Source organism: Polypterus senegalus, chromosome 16 (assembly GCF_016835505.1).
Source record: "Polypterus senegalus isolate Bchr_013 chromosome 16, ASM1683550v1, whole genome shotgun sequence".
NCBI lineage: Eukaryota > Metazoa > Chordata > Cladistia > Polypteriformes > Polypteridae > Polypterus > Polypterus senegalus.
Window position 1 is genome coordinate 33,715,527 of NC_053169.1, and position 18,279 is coordinate 33,733,805.

At 39.7% G+C, this 18,279-nt stretch overlaps 1 protein-coding gene across 1 annotated transcript in view; it reads right to left on the reverse strand.

Moving 5' to 3' along the window:
- Positions 1-18,279, reverse strand: part of prkn (parkin RBR E3 ubiquitin protein ligase) — a 1,158,643-nt gene that overhangs the window by 128,707 nt on the left and 1,011,657 nt on the right. The window contains exon 9 of the mRNA XM_039738446.1: positions 14,968-15,117. Coding sequence (XP_039594380.1) covers positions 14,968-15,117 — 150 coding nt within the window. The remainder of the gene's footprint in view (positions 1-14,967; positions 15,118-18,279) is intronic.

An 18,279-nucleotide genomic window follows, 5' to 3' on the forward strand; every position in this document is an offset into this window, starting at 1 on the left:
GAAATGAATTTAGTCAGGTGAATTTGAGTTAATCTTGGTAGGATTGCCCATGCAACATGGTGGAATGCAAGGAAATGCAATTGACAGTCCACAACGCTCATGGCTGAGACACCTAATCTGTACCTCTTAATAATCATCTTTATTTTCCCATCAAATACTCTTATAGATATAAGCTACAGTTTCCAAATATCAACCTAGTAAAAGCAGCACTTCAAAGCAATGCCTCATCTATAATTTTCATAATGCTAAGTTCATTCTGCTTCCTAACAAAAATAATGATTTGAAAGTGGCATAGTTGGCAAGACGGATATCATGTTCCGGCTCAAGATTTCTTTACATTCATAGATGAACGTTGTTTCAGAACTTTTGACTGCTGGACTTGTGGTTAAGGAGGTCACCTTGAAACCTCATTTGTGTAGAATTGCGTAGGGAAAACATTGAACACAAACACAAGTGCTCATCATCAAAGCCAGAGTAAGCTCAATTAGAAGATGTCACAATACAGAATTTACTGTATGCCATGCAGACAAGGCCAAGACGCTTTGGTTGTTTGATCAAACATTCAAATAGACTAAACGCATGATAGAAGCAAACCTGAATCTGGTATAAACGTTACTTCCAAATGTTCTGGTTCCAGCAAGTCAAAAGAGCAGCACTCCTGGGATTTTCACATAGTTAAAATCTGTAGAATTTGTAAAACAATGGTGTGATAAACAGCAGCACGGTGGCGCAGTGGGTAGCGCTGCTGCCTCGCAGTTAGGAGACCCGGGTTCACTTCCCGGGTCCTCCCTGCATGGAGTTTGTATGTTCTCCCAGTGTCTGTGTGGGTTTCCTCCGGGTGCTCCGGTTTCCTCCCACAGTATAAAAACATGCAGGTTAGGTGCATTGGTGATCCTAAATTGTCCTTAGTGAGGGTGTGTGTGTGCGTGCGGCCTGAGGTGGGCTGGTGCCCTGCCTGGGGTTTGTTTCCTGCCTTGCGCCCTGTGATGGCTGGGATTGGCTCCAGCAGACCCCCGTGACCGTGGGTTGGATGATGGATGGATGGATGGTGTGATAAATTCTGTGGACAAAAACACCTTTAATGAGGGAGGTCAGAGGAGAAAGTTTACAGACGTTCAAGTAACTGCTCCTTACAACAGCACTGTGCAATGGAGGATTTCTGAACACATACTCTGTTGGACTTTGAAGGGGATCACAAACATCCCAGCAAACATGTGCCCCCCTGGGGGGAGACCATGGGCAGTGTAAGCTTGGGGAAGCCCAATTAAATACCACACTGGCCCAAAGTGGGGGCTACTAAAAGGGGTTATGTCAAGCATGCACACAGTGGCTTCCTGTGGGCAGATCATAGGCAGGGTGGGCTTGGGAAAGCCCAATTAAATACTAAAGTGGCCCAATGTTGGGGATACTACAAGGGGCCCCTTAACAAAGTTCCCTTAGTGGGTCAATTGCTGGCAGCACAAGTTCAGTAAGCCCCTCATAAGGCGCAGTGGCTGTTTGGTAACACTGGACGATGTCATCATTAGTTTCTGACTCTTTAATGTTGTTCCAGAATAAGTAAAGAAGTGAACTAATATTTTTGGGGGGTTATAGATTTTGATTTTAGAAATATTAAAAACAATTTGACCAACTTACAAAAATAGCATTTTTTATTGGCTAAAATTGCATAAGTTTTGATATATTATTGGTAATGTTTCTGTTCTCTGGGTTATAAAAAAGAAGTTGGGCTAGTATCAATAATTGCAAAAGGCATTCTGTGTTTTGTAAGAATAATTAGTTTAAAGTCACAATAGCACTCTGTTTTTTTTTATTCCTTTTCTTATGAATTATTGTAAATCTTCATAATTACACATACATTTGAGGAAAAAAAACAACTAAACACTAAAATAATTTTAAGGAAGGGGTCAGTAAGTGGTGGCATAGTGGTAGCACTGTTACCTCACAATAAGGAGACTGGAGCCCACATCCAGGGCCCTCTTTGCATGAGCGTCCCACAGTCTAAAATCATGCAGGTTAGGTGGACTGCTGGTTCTAAATTGATTCTGTGCTGTGTGTGTGAGTGTGTTCACCCTGTGATTTAACTGAGTTTTCCCAAAGTGCACACTACCCATGCTCCGCTGCTCTGTCAAGGTTGTTGTTCCTGCCTGCGTGCATTGCTTGCTGGGATAGACTCTAAGTGCCTGGCATCCCCTCCATGGATAAGTGGGTATAGAAAATGGATGGATAGGTTCATTAACAAAATTTGGACTTCCTGTCTGCTTGCCCACACTGGGCCAGTGTTTTGGGGCAAATGTTGCTCCAATGTGCAACTCCCAATTGGGTCATTGTTGGCTACCCACATAGGGCCAATACGTTTGCCCACAGTGTGCCTACAATGTCAGTTTGCTGGAATGGGAGCATAACTAATCACGGGATTAGGTGTTGGTTGGACATGCAAGTAAGAATTTCATTGAACACTTTAATGTGACAATGCTACTCTGCTAGTACTCATAATATGCTACTATATTCATATTATTGACTACATAATGAAATACGTTGAGACTGCTGCCCATTTTTTTGGACCTGCAATTCTGTGCTCCCCCAAACACACAACACATTTTCTAAACAAATTTCCCAAGGAAATGTAACAACCTTCATTTAGTTTTGTCATTGTTATTCCTGCTTTAATTGAATGACTAATTCATTCAGGAAAATATTATTTTAAAATAAATTTAAAAAAAATGTTCTTCTACAGTATTTGTAGTTATGTTTCAGCTAGAAATCTTGTTTTTTTCAATTCAGATTCTTTTCGTCTAGGTTAAAACTGTTGTTTATTTAGCTTCCTATCTGTGTGGCCTTTGCTATATTTCTTGTGTTTTGTGGGTGGTTCCCCAAAAGGCCCACCATTGCCAGGGACTGCTGTCAGCCCTCTAAAGGTGAGTGTTTCCACAGTTCCCTGCGGTTCACTCGAATGTAGTAGGGAGTCAGTGAGTGTTTTGTGTCTCTGATTCTGCTTATTGTGTTGTTCTCAATTTTTGAATTTCTCTTCCCTTTTATTAGCCTTGCGCTACTGTACTGGGACTTTGTTTGCATTGGATTGCCTTTACTGGCAACTCATTTTTGCCTTTTTTGTGCTCCAAAGGAGGTCTATGTTATTTTAGAGAGTATTCGTTAACAATAAATCTTTTATTATATAAAGATTCTATGAGGCCCTCTGTATTGCTAGCCAGGGCTTTTTGATGGGATATCCCCCTCTGGATGGCATTTTTGGAACTGTATGGGACTCTTGCGCAGCATACCATTTGTGACATGTAATTAAATAAAACTTTATTATAAAGCAAAACCAAAGCATTGTATTGATTATGGATATATCTAGTACATTTTATAGATTAAATTAAGCACATTTTAAGCATTGCTAATGTGTTTACAATCATAAGAAATCAAGCCACTATTTATTCTTGTCTTCAGAGCCAAACTACAGGCCATATGTTTTTTAATTAGCTCTGCTTTGTGCTTTCAAATTGTTTCTGGAAAGAATAAAATGTAGACAATGCTATTGGCAAAATGAAGGCTAAAACATGACTTATGACACAGGTCTGTTTGTCAACATTAAAATAAAAGCATAAGCAGAGATTTAAGAAACACAGGAATTAATGAAATGGAAAATGATGACCTAATTTTCTTGGAAGGCTTTTAACTTTTGAAATAATTTCAGTCTCACAGCTGCATTCAAGTGACCATTTCACATTTATGCAATGGTAATTGAACCTTTATTGTGTGAGCATGTTTCTGTAGCATGATGGTGTCAACTAATTGTTAGTGAAGCCCTCCATGAAATATCATTAAAGTGCCTAAATGCAGTGTTTTCTTCTTTTTCACTTTTGGATATTGTTTTTTTGTGTGGTAACAAACAATGTCATGATAAGTGGATTGTAAACACTGATGTCTGCTTTTGCAATAGTGTTGTATAGACACAATGCTGGACTAAGAGCCAAAGGTCTGAGGTGGTCTCCACCAAGTTCTTCAAGTCGAGAATGGAGAAACAGCCTTGTATGTGCACGAGGAAATATGAGGCACGTTCAAAAAGTTTCCGCAATTTTATATTTTTGTTGGAAACAGTGAAAGCAAAAACATTTTTTGCTGATGGCATTTAAAAGTTGGTATGATGCTGGGACAATTGCATCGCAAAGGAAGGCGACTATGTAGAAAAGTGATGTCATTTGTTTTTGAAATTCTTAATAAACAGAGTTAAAGAGAGCACTGATAAACCTGTGCGAAGTCTCAGATCTACTACAGCTTTCTTTCTAACTCAAAAAACATTTTTAGCTTGAGAGAGTCCAAATCAGTTTTCTCTTACTCCATTTCTGTTGGTTTTATCCATCTATATCTCTGCATGGTTATCTGATTGACCTTGATGTGATTGACCAAGTAGTAAGGGTTGTAGGAAATTCTAGAGAGGTTCTTCAGATTTGATGTGAATATGACAACAAATAGCCCTACTTATCTATTTATCTTCTGATTACTCTGTACTGCATCTGTTCATACCAAATTTTCTAAAGATGAAGCAGTGCAAGTGACATATACTGCTGTGAGCTGATGGCCAGCATTGCTTCAGAATTTATTCATTTTATTTCTGAACATAATGCTATCATAATCAAAAGTGAAATTTGGAGTGGCGGCAGATGTTCTGCAGGTGCCCTACCAGTCTGTGGTGGTGAAGCAGAGTCTAAAGACAAAACTCATTAGATTAATTCTTGGCTTGCCAGTCAATCTACACTCCTGTTCTCATGTATGATCATGAGCTGTGGGTAATGAAGGAAAGAAACGGATAGTGGGAACAAGCGACAAAAAAGAGGTTTCTTTAAAGGGTGGCTGGGCTGAGATTCAAGAGAGTCTCAGAGTAGAGCTACTGTTCCTCTGGATCCATTTCAGAAGGTTTGGGAATATCGTAAGGATACCCCCTGGTGGTTCCCCCTAGACCTGAGCCAGGCATATCCCACTGGGTGGATACCCTGCAGCAGAGCAAGGATAAGCTGGAGGGATTATATCTCTCAACTGGCTTGGGAATGCCTGGGAATTCCACATAAAGAGTGGAATCTGTAGCTGGGGACATACAAGTCTGGGCTGACCTACTTGGCCTGATGTCACTGTGACCTTCACCAGGAAAATCAGTTTCAGAAAATAAGATAAGATTAAATCAGAGGAACGTGGCAAGGAAAGCTGTCGACCATCTCACTCTGCATGGGTTTGAAAGGCTGCTCAGCATTGGTGAATTCAAAGGGATGCTGTTCTCTCAGTATTCTCCAGAACTGGCCCTGTGGGATTATTTGCTCCCTCATCTGAAGGTCTAACACAGTGGAACATACTGTGGAAATGATCAAGAAGTCAGGTGCAAAAAAGTGGTTGCATGAGGAAGATGAAATGATTTTTTGAGGGGAATTGGAAAACTTTACGAACATTATAACAGATTTAATAGAATGTTCTAGTCTTCTCTTGTCCTTAAAAATGAATGATGTTTGGTTTAACTGCTGGTTTTTTAAATAGGTTAGACTCAAAACGTTTTGATCAGCTCTCAAATAAAACCTGAGGTCTTGTTATGAATGTCACATTTTGTTCTATTAGTGCTAATTTAGCAGGCAGGCAGATCATTTCCTTTTAACCTTCTTATTGGATGATGTTTTGTGATACGATTTGATGATAATCCTGAACTGAATTGCATTCTTTTTCCAACCTCTGTGTCCCTCACCTTAGTTGGACATTTACAGATTTGTTACAAATTTGTTGGTACACCTCCATGAAAAAAACGAACCCACAATTGTCTCTGAAGAAACTTGAAACTGACAAAAGCAATTGGCAGCTACCATTGTTTACTCTGTACATAACAAAAATCAGACTTTGCTTTAGAGTTTTGATTGAACAGAATATATAATAACCCAAATGAAAATGGGCAAACATGATGGGACCCTTAACCAAATATTTTGTTGGACAACTTTTAGAGTTTGCACTGCAAATAAGCGATTCCTGGAGCTCTTCATGAGACTTCTGCACCTGTCATTAGGTAGTTTTACCCCTTAGCCTGAGCAAACTGCTCCAGCTGTGTCAGGTTTGAAGGGGTCTTCTCCAGACTGCATGTTTCAGTTCTTTCCATAGATGTTCGATGAGACTGAAATCAGGGCTCATAGATAGCCACTTCAGAATAGTCCAATATTTTGTTCTGAGCTATTCTTCAGTGTGTATTTTGGCTCATTATCCGATTGTGATCCATGACATGTGACTGAAACAGAGCTTTCAAACAACCACGCAGTAAATTTCACTCCAGAATGTCTTGATAGTCTTGAGATTTCATTGTTTCCTGCACAGACTCTAGGCACCCCATGCCAGACACAGCAAAAAAACACAACTGACTCTCCTCCATGTTTTACAGTAGGCATGGTGTTCTTTTCTTTGGAAGCTTAATATTTTCATCTGTGGACACATAATGTGACTTGCCAAAAAGCTTCAGTTGTGTCTCATCTGCCCAAAAGACATTCTCCTAAAAATGTTGTAGCTTGTCAATGGCATTTTAGCAAATTCCAGTCTGTTTTTTTGTATATTTTTCTTTCAACAGCTGAGTCCTCTGAGATCTTCTTCCATTGAGTCTACTGTCACTCAAGAAGTGCGATAAGACACTGATGGACCTTGACCTTGGAGTTCAGCTTGTTTCTGTTTGGAAGTTGTCCTTGCCTTTTTGTGTACAATTCTAACTATGTTTCTTTCCATGATGGGTTCAATTTGCCTCTTGTTGCCTCATCCAAGGAGATAGGCTACAGTTTCATGGACCTTAAACTACTTAATAATATTTCTAACTGTTGTCACAGGAACATCAAGCTGTAATTAAAGATGGTCTTCCAGCCTTTGCCTTTAACGTGTGTTCATATTTTTTTTTTTCTTTATCTCCCCAGACAACTCTCTCTTTGGTCCATGTTCAGTGTGGGGCACACAATCAGACCAAACAGCGGAGTGACCATTTTTCTCCATTTAAATAGGTTGAAGGTCTGATTGCATGGTTGGAGGTGAATTAAGAAAACAACTAGTTTGAAAAATCACTCTTAATATAATTATTTCTGATCTTTTCTAGGAGTAATGTGCCAAAGCCATTTTAGAATATCTTTGTAGAATAAACAATACTTGATCTCATTCCTCACTTGGCTTGCTTTACTCAGTGAAATATCAAAGGCATGCAGGTATACAAGGGACGGTCACTTTTCATTTCATCACTTTTCTGGAGGCATACAGAACTTTTTCAATGAGCTATACCAACAAATTTGTCCATACTTATATTTATAGTACATACAACATTTACTGTATACAGTATGTAACCATTACAGGTGACTCATCCAATTTGTCTTTATTTTGAAACCCCATGGACTAGAATACCTTATTACATGCCTCCAGGTTTGCCTAGGCTGTTTTATTAATAAACTGTTTCCTACATTATATAGTTGTGATGATTTTATTAGACTCACCAGAGACATGAAGCTACAATTTTCTAACAAAGGATATGATACTGAGCGCATCAATAGTGTTTATAGACAAGTTTCATTCTCTATTAGAGAGCTGGCATTAATGAAGTGTGTTAAGCCTGTCAAAACACAGTTAATGTGCTCTCTTATTTATACTAGATATGGTTTAAACTGAACATCCTTGAACAATGGCATATTTTTGCCCTTGGCCCATTTTTTTAACGCACTGCCCTTATATATTTTGTGCGTAAATCAAATTTAACAGTAGCAATCATATTGGGAACACTAAAGTGTTGCAAAATAGAAAAGTGCTGTATAGATAAAACATACAAATTGAATTTGAGAATGTTGTAATTACTATTCCAACAATATTTGTGCCTCTTTTATACCAGAGACCTCTATAGATTCCATGGGTCTTGTCATTTCCCCTGTCTATGCTGCAGTTGTTGTGTTAATGCATATGCAAATACTACTTTAAAATTTAAAATGTTGATATATCCTTGGAGTGGCGATGTGTACCAATGTGCCATACGTGTGTTGAGCTCTGTGCCTGATCACTCAGCGACTTTTGTACATTGAATTAATTTTTGTTTGGGCTTTCCTCCTCATTCTTGGTTAACTGGTGACTCTAAATAGGCCCAATGTGAGTTTTTCATGTTTGTGCTCTGTGATTTACTACCATCCCATACCAGATGTAGAACCTTCATAGGCTTCATGGAGGGAATATGGCTCTGAGGCTAGGGATCTGCACTGGCAATCGGAAGGTTGCCGGTTCGAATCCTGTAAATGCCAATAAGGACCCTGCTCTGTTGGGCCCATAAGCAAGTCCCTTAACCTGTAATTGCTGAGTGCTTTGAGTAGTGAGAAAAGAGCTATATAAATGCAAAGAATTATTATTATATATACAGTACATCCTGTACTAGCTAGGTTCCAGCCTTTGCCTGGGTATCCGTCTTAAATAAAAAGGATACGTGTCTGAGTGTCTGTGTGTCTGTTCTGGTTGCTATGTCTCTGTCATTCCAACAGATGGTCCATTACAAACATCTCTAGTAATAAACTGCATTGCATTTGTCATTCCACCAGATGGTATATCACAAACATTAACACTGCTTTTATGAATCCCATACCAAATAGCATATCACAGAAAAATATGCATTGCATTTGTAATTTGAACTGGTGGCACATCAGAAACATTTGTAGTAATGCAATTTATTACCACAAATGATTGTGATGCACCATTTGATGGAATGATCAATCCAATGCTTTTTTTATTTCTACATGCATCACAAAATAAATTTCAATAGATGGTGCTTTGTAAATGTTAATGCTGAGGTCTATGTTGGTTACTTAGATTTCATCCCATCTTAAATGGTTAGCACAGTTAGCATTTGGATAATGTTTGTATTTCCTGGTTGGCTGTGGTTTCTCTAATAGATGTTTAATCCTGCATTGATAAACTGGATGGCTTGCAGAATAACTGAATCACTGATATGGCATATATATAAGCTGGCCAAAAGTACCAGTTTTGTGTTGTTCTGTCTACTGAACCCCATATACATGGTTAGACTTGTGAAACACCATATGCTCAGTTGGGCTAACTCTAATATCCATGCAACGTTTCATTAACGTCAAACTCAGCGGCTTTGGAATCATTTGTGGATTTGTGGTGTTGGTCTTCCCTTTACTACTCCCCAATGAAATCATTGAAAGTCCATGAAGCACATGATTTAAATTGCATGAATAGTAATGTGAATACAAAATTTGTGAATTTTTGAGTAATAAGCAAATTCTTGTGTTCGTCCCCCATCACATCCACCCACTCACTCCCTGACATTTTTTCTATGAATCACTGAGTTGGAATGTCACCATCACTGTAAGCAGGGACAAAACTAAACAATGTTGCAAATTCATTAATACCAGCTGAACCATTTTGGAGTAATAAATCAGTTTTGGTTTTGCACATCACAACTCCACTCATCAATGTAACTTCAGTTATCGAAAAAGTCATTTTCAGATATTTTGAAAAGAACTACATAACATCCTAAAACAGACCAGACCTACCTACTCAATTCCAATTAGCACATGAAATTCGACTGAATGCTCCACTCCCAGTTAAGGGACAAGCCCCCATACACAAAAATATGGCTTGCAAACTAAACAAAAGCTAGCAACGGAAAGGAAAAGCTTCAGGTAACACAAGTGACAAACTGTAAACCACGACCCCCCTCTCAAAGGCCGCAGGATCGGCCCACCATCAATGTATTTAGCATCTTTGTATCAGAAGCATTCTGAACCACCCTCAAACGGACTCATTTTCAGACTTCTACTGTACATTTCATGTCAAGATATCTTAAGAGGCACTCCATGAAATCCCTAAATTCTAATTTAACTTCCCCATCACCCACTCGTCCAATGCAATTTTCAGCCCAACAAATAACACCACTCAGGAAGTTTTGAGCTTTTTACAATGACAACATGAGCTACTTTTCCGAATTACTGGAAAAGCAAAAAAAAAAAAAAGAAAGAAATGAAAGCATTAATCACACTGGGGTGAGTCTGTGAGAGAGCGCTTGGTTAAATGGCTGTTGGGCACATTCATTCACTGGCGTGACCCGGGTGGGGGGAGTGCCTTGGTATTGAGCCACCACCCACTGACACAAATGCTGACAAGTCAGATAATATTGCTAAGTGGCTTCATGCTCTTGTGCCTTTGCCCCTGGCATAGAACTGACAAAATGAAGAGAAATATTTCCCTAAGGTTTGAAAAGACCCAATATTGTTTCTTTTACGCATTAATGTTACAGCATGAATCAAACAGACCATAAAATGCAGTACAGGCTACAAAAGCCCCACCAATGTAACAGTATAGTTCATTTAAAAGCTTTTCTGCCACTGAAGCTAAACTAATCTTTTTTTTTTTTCCTAATTTGAACTTCGAGAGTGCATTAAAAAGTGCAAATAACAGAGTGGTTTGTAAGCTCCTAGAAACTTGTGGCTCAGATGAACTGGAGAGAAGCTTTTCTCGGAGCCCCTGCTAAAGAGTGTCTGGGGTTGCCAATGTGACATCTAAAGCTGATGCACTTCTCCTACTTTACATGCACATGTGCCCTTGTTCTGGCATTTTAAGCCTGCTTGGTTCTGAACTGATTTCCTAAGCTGCATGCCGTGTGATTACAATGCTGGAATCAAGCCTTCTTTTCTCCCAAACAGCGTGATTTGCATTAAGAGATCAAAGCAATCAGCTATTTGTGTCATGTGTTCTGCCATGTCTTGGAGCCACAGTCATGTCAGACTTGTGAACGGCCTTCTCTGCCGCTTGCTTGCTCATTGCCACCTGGGTAGGGCCGCACTGAGTGCCCTCCCGTGAGTGCACCAGGATCTATCTTTCACATGTCTTATTTAATAATAATGAACATTTGAATATTATACAAGTACAAACATGCTGGAACTAAATAATTAATCACTGATGCTGTTAAGTGAAAACATGTTCTTAATCTTTAATTGCATATCCAATTAAATTACATAATGCAGTAACTGCATAATAATTAATGCGTAATTACATCTTCTTTAATGGAAATTGAAATCATTTACTGTTCTCCTAGGAAATCTAAATGTGCTCATACCATTTACACAAATACTCGCTTCCAGCAGTAAAGTAGATGCACTGAATAGCTGCTCAGCTGAAAAGAGAAATGGAACAGCACACCTCTAGTGTTAAACTAGCTTTAAAAATGAAAATGGAAAAAACTGCTACAGTTTATATTAAAGGGTCAGGGGAAAAAAGTGTAAAGAACTCTAACCAGATATGTTTAATTTCATCGCATGTCATTTATCCCCGTTTCCAATATCCCATTTCTATTACAGGAAAGATCAGCGACTATTAAACATCAGTATGTGTTTTTCCCATAGCTTCATGCACACTTATGGTGATCACATATTGCTTTTTGTTATAGCAAATAAATACAGTAAGGATGCAGGTCTTTGGGCTAGGTGCATAAGTGGTTGAAGCTATGAAGAATTATACGGGTCAAAATTAAGTTAAATTAAATTAACAATGCAATGCAATGTACTGTATATGCATGTGGTGCATTTAATTTTGGCACAGTTTTATAGTTAAAAACATATCAACCAAATGATCAACTGCATTTCACCACGGCACCCGATTTTTTTGGTTAGTTTAAAATGCAATACAGAAGCGCATTAAATTTTAAATCACGTCCCTAGATTTCTTGTCATAACTGACAAAGTAAACATATTGCATTTCGCTTAGCGGCTCAGAGTGTATTGTATATCAAGTTAAGATCATTTGCATTAATCAGGCCAATACTGAATGTAATCAAATGACCAATCAGCATCCAAAGGAAGAGAAAAGGGCATCAACGGTTGTGGTGAGAGACGTTCCAATCGTGAATGACTTCACCCTGTCCTAAATATGGAGAAAGCGGAGCTGATTAAGTATATATCTCAGCAAGAGGAGTAAAATTTCCACTGGTTACTGTATATCCTCAGAATGTATTCAAGAGCTAATGTCCTCAAGGGCAGCCACAGACGATTATGTAGATCATCAACTGGGATGTCCATACACTAATATTGTCCTAAATATGGTTCTTAGATACTTGCATGTGGGGATGACAGTACCAGCTACTGCTAAACTTGTTGATGTATCTAAGGACTATCAAAAAAAGAACAGAACAATATAAAATAAGGCAAGCACAACTTGACATAAGAGTAAACATTTTCAGCGAGACCTAGAATATGCAGTACTTCTCATTATTTCATAACTCCGCACTAATGAAGCTATGCTTGCAGACAGAACACAGAAACATGTGGAGGTGGAACGCCTCTTACCCCAACCGCTGATGCCCCTTGTCCGACCTTCTGATTGGTCATTTGATCGCATTTACAATGGTGTGAAAAACTATTTGCCCCCTTCCTGATTTCTTATTCTTTTGCATGTTTGTCACACAAAATGTTTCTGATCATCAAACACATTTAACCATTAGTCAAATATAACACAAGTAAACACAAAATGCAGTTTTTCAATGATGGTTTTTATTATTTAGGGAGAAAAAAATCCAAACCTACATGGCCCTGTGTGAAAAAGTAATTGCCCCCTGAACCTAATAACTGGTTGGGCAACCCTTAGCAGCAATAACTGCAATCAAGCGTTTGCGATAACTTGCAATGAGTCTTTTACAGCGCTCTGGAGGAATTTTGGCCCACTCATCTTTGCAGAATTGTTGAAATTCAGCTTTATTTGAGGGTTTTCTAGCATGAACCGCCTTTTTAAGGTCATGCCATAGCATCTCAATTGGATTCAGGTCAGGACTTTGATTAGGCCACTCCAAAATCTTCATTTTGTTTTTCTTCAGCCATTCAGAGGTGGATTTGGTGGTGTGTTTTGGGTCATTGTCCTGTTGCAGCACCCAAGATCGCTTGAGTTGACGAACAGATGGCCGGACATTCTCCTTCAGGATTTTTTGGTAGACAGTAGAATTCATGGTTCCATCTATCACAGCAAGCCTTCCAGGTCCTGAAGCAGCAAAACAACCCCAGATCATCACACTACCACCACCATATTTTACTGTTGGTATGATGTTCTTTTTCTGAAATGCTGTGTTCCTTTTACGCCAGATGTAACGGGACATTTGCCTTTCAAAAAGTTCAACGTTTGTCTCATCAGTCCACAAGGTATTTTCCCAAAAGTCTTGGCAATCATTGAGATGTTTCTTAGCAAAATTGAGACGAGCCCTAATGTTCTTTTTGCTTAACAGTGGTCTGCGCTCTTGGGATAATTTTGGTCGGCCGGCCACTCCTGGGAAGGTTCACCACTGTTCCATGTTTTTGCCATTTGTGGATAATGGCTCTCACTGTGGTTCGCTGGAGTCCCAAAGCTTTAGAAATGGCTTTATAACCTTTACCAGACTGATAGATCTCAATTACTTCTGTTCTCATTTGTTCCTGAATTTCTTTGGATCTTGGCATGATGTCTAGCTTTTGAGGTGCTTTTGGTCTACTTCTCTGTGTCAGGCAGCTTCTATTTAAGTGATTTCTTGATTGAAACAGGTGTGGCAGTAATCAGGCCTGGGGGTGGCTACGGAAATTGAACTCAGGTGTGATACACCACAGTTAGGTTATTTTTGAACAAGGGGGCAATTACTTTTTCACACAGGGCCATGTAGGTTTGGATTTGTTTTTTCTCCCTAAATAATAAAAAACATCATTTAAAAACTGCATTTTGTGTTTACTTGTGTTATATTTGACGAATGGTTAAATGTGTTTGATGATCAGAAACATTTTGTGTGACAAACATGCAAAAGAATAAGAAATCAGGAAGGGGGCAAATAGTTTTTCACACCACTGTAGTTTAATGCATGGTCATTAATCGAAACGCAATCCACTCCAAGAAGGCACTAAGCAAAATGCAATACATTTCTTTTGCTTTTAGTTATAACACGTAATTCGTTGACATGAATTAAAGTGCAATATTTTTTTGGAATGCATATTAAATTTAAATAAAAATGACGTGCCAAAGTAAAAAAGCGATCTGTTATTTGGTTGATATGTTTTTAATTTAGACACGTGTGTGAAACACTCCAGACACAGGCAGGCGGACACCGATGGTTCACCCAACACACGTTTATTTACACGATCCATATTTACAAAGTGAAGCAACACACAACCCACTTTCACCCCCAAAGTCCAGGCCTTTCACAATGCCTCTCTTTCTCTGGTCCGCCTCCACTCCTCTCCTTACGAGTTCTGCCCTTCTTCCTCCCAACTCCAGCCATTGAATGGAAGGAGGCGGCCCCTTTTATCCTCACCCGGACGAGCTCCAGGTGCCTCCCGATAGCCTTCCGTCGGCCCTCCCTGGTGTGGCAGAAGTGCTGGCTGAGCACCCGGAAGCACTCCGGGTGTCCCTGGTCTTTTTTCCCCCAGCACTTCCGGGTGTGGCGGAAATGCTGAGGGCCAGGGCTCCTCAGGCAACTGGGCGCCCCCGGTGGTGACTACGGGCCCCTAAAGGGTTGAGTTTCTAAGCTCTGTTCCCGTGGTTCACAAAGCCACCAGGGCGGTCACCCCCTTGTGTTCTGGAGGAGGTCCTTCTGGGCATCCTGGCTGGGTGCCATCCCCAGCCACTTGCCACACATGATAAAACAATCCCAAAATGAAATGCACCACATGCATATGCATTGCACTGCAATGTAGTTAACACATTGGATTGCATTTAATTTTGTCACAAATAATTTTCTATAAGAAGCAGCCTCACTAATCATAAAAATACATTTCCACTGCTAATTCTTAATTTACGTAATAAATATGCTCATTATATTTCAGTGTGTGAGTACCTTGAGTGTGAGTCATTAGCATTTTCATTTTCAGCATACATTCTGTGAAAGGTAATCTTAACATGAAATATAATTGTGAATGTTACATAGCTTATTTCTGGCAGCTCTACGAAAGCTGTGTTTAGGGGAGTCATTCTTACCCCACACCCGATTTCATTTCCTTTTTCACATTCAATTCTCCTCTCTCCTGCGTCTGGAAGAAGGCCCGCTCCGCAACCTGGTTTAGGACACAAGACGCCTCCCATCTGCAGCACGTACTCCTCTGCTCCATACTGCTGGTAACGCGCATACTGTAGGAGATACAGAAAGGAAAGTTGGATGGACACAGTGTGGAAAATGTAGCCCCAAGCTAATAAGAGAAAAGGAAGAACCCAGAGAGCCGCACTAATGATCCTCAGCTTGCCTTAGGTGAGCATTTTAAGTAGCAAATTGGCATGAGATTATTTGCCTCAGGGTCACAGGCCTGCCTCCCATTTCCAAGACTTAATTTGTTTCAAATTTGATGAGTTCTGCTAGCATCCATAAGATCACGGGCATTTCAACTCCTGCTGTCTGTAGTGAAGCAAAGAATATATGAGTGATAAAAAGTTTAACTTTAAAGTGGTGCCATTTAGCCAAAAAAAGGGGCTTGAGTTGATGAGTACTTCATGCCAGAGAGTGTCAAGTCAGCACTCATTATTTACTCCATTGACCAGACACCTTGTTACACTTAAAATAAAACCTGCCCTGGATATGCCAACACCACTTTTGTGCTTAACTCTTGATGGGTGGACAACTATCACCAATCTTTTGTAATATGTTGAAAATGAGAGTCAGATGAATGACACAAAGCCCAAACTGGCCATGCACATCATAACCTGGAAGGAGTACATGAATACGGTAACGTCTTATTGATTAGTAACCAAACATAGGAAATATCAAGCGATATTTGTAACACTGTGAAGGAAATAATCTAGAGAGATTTACTCTAGCATGTAATGCAACTCAAAATTTCCCTTCACTGTCTGATGACAAAAAATGTCAAAGCTACAGGAAGACAACACAGAATGGGATGTGGATAGATAATTAAGGGTTCAGGCTTAGGGGCATTGGTTGAGTTAAACTGTGAACTCGCTAGTGGAAAGGCTACTAAAAACAGCAAGAGATGGAGCAGTTTAATTAACATCCCATTGATTGGGTCTAAGCAAAAACTTTCAGAAATCACCTATAGACATATACAAAAAATACTGTGCCAGATGCTCCTGCTACCTAAAGTTATGGGACATCTGGTTATTCTTATGAACTTAGTTTGGAGAGAACAAGGAAGCGTAGCCATCTGGGAAAAGCAACCAAGTGGTCAAAAGTGGTGCAGTGGGTTGATTTGCTGGCAAAAATTTTAATAAATGTAGTTAGGCTGGACCAGTAAAATATGGCATCAAAAGGGGCAAAGCAAAGTGTGGTGTTTAAACTGGTCAAAGTCCAAACAAGAACGTCAGGATGCTTGAATGTCGAGAAACAAAACTTCAATGAAAAATAATACACAGAATGGGGCGGCACAGTGGCACAGTGGGTAGTGCTGCTGCCTCACAGTTAGGAGACCTGGGTTGACTTCCCGGGTTTTCCCGGCGTGGAGTTTGCATGTTCTCCCCGTGTCTGCGTGGGTTTCCTCTCACTTTCCAAAGACATGCAGGTTAGGTCCATTGGTGATCCTAAATTGTCCCTAGTGTGTGCTTGGTGTGTGCGTGCCCTGCGCTGGGTTGGTGCCCTGCCCGGGGTTTGTTTCCTGCTTTGCGCCCTGCGTTGGCTGGGATTGGCTCCAGCAGACCCCCCCATGACCCTGTAGTTAGGATATAGAGGGTTGGATAATGGATGGAATGCTCAGAATGTTCCTAGCCAAAAAATCCTGCCTACCTCATTATCTTTTCTTGTAAATAGTTAATACCACTCACAAAAAGAAGATTTATTTATTTTTTATTCAAAAACACTGACGCCAGGATCACCGTGACACAATCTTAAATAATGATATAAAACTGCAACGTCACATGTCGTGCCACCAATTACCCGGTGACCATTAACAGGTGTCATTGCCAGCAATAAAACAAAACAACACTAAATGGCGATTGGAAAATAGTCTTGTCATGATGCCACCAAAAATATGATAAAAAAGAACAGTAAGAGTAGCTCCATTCAAAGGCTAAAGGGACCAGCATTTTATACATTTACTAAAACACAGAAATAGCTGTGAAGCTCATGTAAATGGCATTCCTCCATCCATTTGTCTGTCTTCTTCTTATCTGCTTGGTTTAATTTGTGATTGCAGGCCACCAGAGCTGAACTCAGCAACATCTGGTGCAATAATGCAGGGATCTTACGTCAAAATAGTGTGGGATGCACTAACTTAAACTAAATTATCTTCATACATACATTAATTTAGTAGTAACATCAAAGTCGTTTTTCGAGTTCTATAGGCTATGTTAGGATGCTCGTGTTTTTCCTTTTCAGAAGGCAAATTGAAACAGTAGCAGACTGCCTTCTTCAGAAAGTCGGGGAACATTTTACCCATGATTGCTTTGGTGTAAATCTAGTAGTTTTGCAGTTTTGCTTTTTTTTATACTTCTAATTTTCAAGGTATACTTCTTTTGCTTATGCATACAGTCATGATAGAACAAGAAAAATTCAGGCTTCCGAAGCTTTGAGATTATTATAATCCAAAACGTTCAGGTACACGAAAGTTATATTGAAATAAAAAAAGGTTTGTCACTTGTCACCTGGGGCCTCATGTATAACGCCGTGCGTAGAACTCGCACTATAACATGACGTAAGCACAAAAGCTGAAATGTGTTTACGCACAGAAAAATCCAGATGCAGGAATCTGTGCGTACTCCAACTTCCACGTTCTTCCGCTACATAAATCCCGATCAGCGTGAAAACTAGCGCTCGTGCACGCGCATTATGTAACGCCCCAAATCCTCCCAGAATTACGCCTATTTGAATATGCAAATCAATATAAATCGCCCTTAAGCGCAGCCTTCTGTGAAAAGACAATGGGAAAAGCACGGGGGAAAATAAGAATTTCAGCGAATACCAAGTGGAGGCAAACGAAAAACATACTATTTGTTCAAATAAACCGTGGTATAATCAACAAAAGGAAGTTGATCGAGTGACATAGCGTGTTGGAGAAACTTGAAAGCTCACATTCACAAATCGCACAGTGCCGGAAATAAAAAGAAGTCACATATCAAAGTCGCCGTGAAAAGCCGAGTTGTAGCCCACTGTCTGAGTGTCATATGAAAGCTTATTAGGGTACAGAGAAAAAAGGCACATGGTGGGGAAAAAGCACGAAATGTCAACTTCAATCTCGAAATTTCCACTTTAATCACGTAGTTTATTTTGTCATTAAAGTAGAACATCATAAACTTCATCTTAAAATCTTTAATTAACCAGTTTCTCAAATCACATCGTAATTAAAGTAG